This window comes from Chelonoidis abingdonii, chromosome 9 (assembly GCF_003597395.2).
Source record: "Chelonoidis abingdonii isolate Lonesome George chromosome 9, CheloAbing_2.0, whole genome shotgun sequence".
Taxonomy (NCBI): Eukaryota; Metazoa; Chordata; order Testudines; family Testudinidae; genus Chelonoidis; species Chelonoidis abingdonii.
Genome location: NC_133777.1, coordinates 70,413,171 through 70,418,006, shown reverse-complemented (window position 1 = coordinate 70,418,006; position 4,836 = coordinate 70,413,171). Strand labels below are relative to the sequence as shown.

General features: G+C 47.9%; 1 protein-coding gene across 1 annotated transcript; it reads left to right on the top strand.

Moving 5' to 3' along the window:
• The first annotated feature begins 381 nt into the window (after positions 1-381).
• On the top strand, positions 382-2,228 carry LOC142047293 (uncharacterized). The gene is made up of 2 exons (XM_075069092.1): positions 382-931; positions 1,702-2,228. The coding sequence occupies exons 1-2, from the start codon at positions 382-384 to the stop codon at positions 2,226-2,228; spliced, it is 1,077 nt and encodes a 358-aa protein (XP_074925193.1).
• Positions 2,229-4,836: the final 2,608 nt, after the last annotated feature.

Genomic DNA, 4,836 nt, shown 5'->3' with positions numbered 1-4,836 from the left:
GTTTAAAGCTCATGTCTACACGAGGCCTTAAATTCGAATTAAACGGCTTTATTTCGAATTTATGGAGCACCCATCCACATGACGCAGCCCTCTAATTCGAATTAAAGGGCTATTTAAATCGATTTTAGTACTCCTACTAAACCACAGGAGTAACCCTAAAATCGAATTTACTAATTCGAATTTAGTGCAGTGTGGACGGAAATCGAAGTTAATGGCCTCCAGGAGCTATCCCACAGATCACCACTGACCACTCTGGACAGCACTCAAAACTCCTATGCACTGGCCAGGTAAACAGGAAAAGACCCGTGGAGGTTTGAATCAGTTTCCTGTTTGTCCACCGTGGGGCTCTGAGCAGCACTTAATCACGCTGCACCTTTAAAAATGCAGTCTCCTGAGAATAGAAAAAGAGCTCCAGCATGGACCACAGAAGAGCTTTTGGATCTCATTGCTATCTGGGGTGAGGATTCAGTGCTAACAGAACTCCGTTCGTCAAAACGGAATGAGAAAGTATTTGAAAGAATTTCAAAGTCTATGATTGCAAAAGGATACAGCAGGGACTCTTTCCAATGCAGGATTAAAGTGAAAGAACTGAGACAAGCATACCAGAAAACCAGAGAGGGAAACGGGAGATCTGGAGTTGCTCCTAAAACATGCAGGTTCTATGCAGAGCTACATGCAATTTTTGGGGGCTTGGCTACCAGTCGCCCATCCTTAATCGTGGATTCAGATGACCTGATTTCAGTTTCAACTGTGGCTGAGGATTCTGCAGAGGGGGAAGATCAGGAAGAGGGACATGAGGGAGACATTGCTGATACCACACAGCTCTCAATTACCAACAGCAGCCAGGAGTTGTTTCTGACCCAAGATTTAACCTTGCAGCAGGCTAATCAAGCCACTATCACAGAAAGTGAAGCCATGGAAGGGACCAGCGGTGAGTAAATGTTTAAATCAGTCATATTTAAAAACTAGCGTTTTTTAATTATCAATTTTTAAGCATGCGTTGTCATTTCTTTTTAGCCATTACAGTTACATGAAAAGTTCCTTAACATGTCTGGGGATGCAATGAAAATCCTCCCAAGAAATCTCCATGAATTGATATTGCAGGAAATCAAAGTGCCTTTTCAGTAAATTTTGGGGCAATGCTGCCTTAGCCGGTCCTCCAATGAAAGATGCTTTGCCCCTCCAGGCATGCATGCCTGAATTTGGAATCATTGCTTCACAAAGCATAGATGCATAAGCGCCAGGACTCTGATCACAGGCATGAAACATTCACTCTGCCTCTTGTGCTGTAACTCTCACCAGAGTTCTGTCGTTCATTGTGACCTGGTTTAAATAAGTAATTGCTTTGTCATTAGGAGAGAAAACATGGCCATTATGCTCCTGTAATGCCACTCGATGTAGCTGGGGGGAGGGGACTTGTGCTGCGATGATGCTTTAGCAGGAAGGGGTGAGACAACATAAAGACTTACCATGGCTGCTTGGAAGCAAATTTATAATGGTAGTACCAGCAAGCTGCATCTGTACTGTGCTCTGAGCCCAGGGACAGAGTCTCCCAGTATTAAAAGATGAAAAATGTGACCTTGCAGTGAAATCACATGTCCTGCGTAAGGTGCATAGTTTTGTGCTGTGTGAGTGAGTGGAATCATTGTTCTAAGAAATGTATCTTTTTACATACTTCTCTCTCTTACCTCCACCATACAGCTGTGCAGTGTTCTTTACTCACTACCCCATCTGCCAGGCTACCCAAGAGACAGAGGAAAAAGAGAACGAGAGACGAAATGTTTTCCGAAGTCATGGAAGTCAGCCACAGTAACACAGCTCATCATAGTGATTTGAAGGAACTGATAGCAAAATACAAGAAAGATGCCAGTGACCGGGAGGACAGGAGAGACGCTCGAGATGAGAGGTGGCGAGAGGAAGACCGGCAGGTAGAAGAGAGGTGGCGCAAGGAAGACAGGCAGGAAGATCAGAGGTGCAGGGAGGAAGATAGGCGCTGGCGTGATGGAACGCTGGAGCTGCTGCGTGATCACACTGATATCCTCAGACGCATGTTGATTGTTCAGGAACAGCAGCGGGGTTACAGAGTGCCACTGCAGTCCATGTTTAATCACCCTCCAAGCTCCCCAGGTTCCATATCTCCCTCACGCAGACGTGTTAGAACGCGTGGGGGAAGGCTTCCTGCACCAGCACACTCCACCCCCATGGAGAGCCCAACCAAAAGGCTGTAATGAAGCTGAAATGTATTTCATGGGCTTTTCCTTACCTGTGATCCTCCTCCCAAAGCACAGCTTTCAGGGATACCTAGATAAATCTGTGCCTCTGAATATAGTTCCTTTCTAATCAGACATACATCCAAAGGGGGGAGGGTGCTTTTATTACAGGGAATGATCCTTTAAAAATGAACGCATGTTTTTAAAGCAATAACAAATGAGTTTTAATAAAGATTAAATGATTTTTAAAACATACTGGCTTTCTTTCCTTCAGCCACATGTAATGAAAGGGTGGGGGGTTGATTTTGAAAGTCCTGCAGCAAGCTGTAAGTAAAGGGGGACGGTGGGTTGCTTACAGGGAGTCAATAGAGGCGGGAGTGTTCATCAAGGGCAAAGAAGCACTGCAATCACACCATACCCTGGCCCGCGACAAAACACATTTTCAGGGCTTCTCTGATGCGCACCGCCTCCTGGTGTGCTCTTCTAATCGCCCTGGTGTCTGGCTGCTCGTAGTCAGCGGCCAGGCGATTAGCCTCAGCCTCCCACCCCGCCATAAAGGTATCCCCCTTACTCTCACAGAGATTGTGGAGCACACAGCAAGCAGCAATAGCTAAGGGGACAGTCTTTGGGCTGAGGTCTGAGCGAGTGAGTAATGATCGAAAGCGCCCCTTTAAACGCCCAAATGCACACTCTACCACCATCCTGCACTTGCTCAGCCTGTAGTTGAACAGCTCCTGACCACTGTCCAGGCTGCCTGTGTATGGCTTCATGAGCCATGGCATCAAGGGGTAGGCTGGGTCACCCAGGATAACGACAGGCATCTCAACATCGCCCACTGTTATTTTCTGGTCTGGGAAGTAATTTCCTTGATGCAGCCGTTTAAAGAGAGTACTGTTTCTGAAGACGCGCGCGTCATGAACCCTTCCTGGCCATCCCACGTGGATGCTGGTGAAACGTCCCTTGTGATCCACCAGTGCTTGCAGCACCATGGAAAAGTACCCCTTGCGGTTCACGTACTCGGCGCCCTGGTGCTCTGGGGCCAAGATAGGGATATGGGTTCCATCTATGGCCCCTCCACAGTTAGGGAATCCCATTGCAGCAAAGCCATCCACTATGACCTGCACGTTTCCCAGAGTCACAAACTTTCGTAGCAGCAGCCTAACGATTGCTTTGGCTACTTGCATCACAGCAGCCCCCACGGTAGATTTTCCCACTCCAAATTGATTCGCGACTGACCGGTAGCTGTCTAGTGTTGCAAGCTTCCAGAGGGCTATTGCCACTCGCTTCTCCACAGTGAGAGCTGCTCTCATGTCAGTATTATGGCGTTTCAGGGCAGGGGAAAGCAAGTCACAAAGTTCAAAGAAAGTGCTCTTACGCATGCGAAAGTTATGCAGCCACTGGGAATCGTCCCACACCTGCAAAACTATGCGGTCCCACCAGTCTGTGCTTGTTTCCCGTGCCCAAAATCGGCGTTCAATGGGCAGAAGCTGACCCATTACCAGCAGTAGCTCCAAAATGCTGGGTCCTGCGGTTAGGGAGAGATCACTCTCTATGTCGTCATCATCACCATCATTAACATCGCTCCTGTCGGTGCGCAGCTGCCTCCTCAAACTCCAAGTCCTCCTCCTGTCCCTCCTCCTCCACCTCCTCCTCCCCCTCTCCTCCTGAATTTTCAGGTCATGGCTCAGCATAGACAGCACGAGAGTGCGCGAGCTGTTTAAAACTTGCACGATTGCATTACTGGTCTCATCAGGGTCCATGGTCTCAGCAGGGTCCATGGTCTCAGCAGGGTCCATGCTTGCTGTGCTATGGCGTTTGCTCTCTTCACCCAGGAAAAACGGCGCGGAATGGTTGGCTGCTGCTTTCACAAAGGGGGGCGTGAGGCTGTACCCAGCAGCACCCGGGACAATGTTTTTGGTCCCAGCAGGCACTGGGCTGAAAACCAGGAAGTGGGAACTATGGGATAGCTGTGTCACAGCTACCCACAGTGCACTGCTCCTGAAATCGAAGTAAGACATGGGCCATGGACGCACAACTTCGATTTGAGATTCGTGGTGTGGACGCTCTAATTCGAATTTATAAATTCGGTTTTATAAATTCGATTTAGATAACTTCGATTTACTTCTGCCGTGTAGACAAGGCTTTGGATCATGGTGCTGTCTTATGCAGGCTGGGACCTGAGAGCTTTGTGAGAGTGGCCTGAGATTCCAGTCTGACCTTGTTCCCACACAAGGGTGCTAAGAGACTAGAGAGTTTCTCTGTGCTTGGTCACTCAGTTGTACTTTACCCCCGCGACTGTAACCCAGCACTTGAATTGAAGGCACTGGGGGGAATGATCTGAAATAGTCACAGAAAGAACACAGTAAAGAGAAGGAAAAGACAATCTGCTGTAACATACAGTGGGTAGTTCCCATCAATGTATCAGCAAAAACACACATTATGGCAGCTAGCAGATGGCTAAAATGGACCACACGCTTGTATCCTGTGATGCATGGCTGTGTCTTCCTTTGCGTCTTGCTCTTCTTTTTTCCCTCTGAAACACAGAAGTAACCTGGATTATATTTCTCTGCTTGTTTACTATAGCACTGAAACTGCTGCTGTCAGTGCTCAGGTACAGATATGCATT

Coding starts and splice junctions, on each gene's coding strand:
- LOC142047293 (XM_075069092.1), top strand. CDS start 382: ATGCAGTCTCCTGAGAATAGAAAAAGAGCTCCAGCATGGACCACAGAA. Junction 932..1,701: donor AGCCATGGAAGGGACCAGCG/GTGAGTAAATGT, acceptor TCCACCATACAG/CTGTGCAGTGTTCTTTACTC.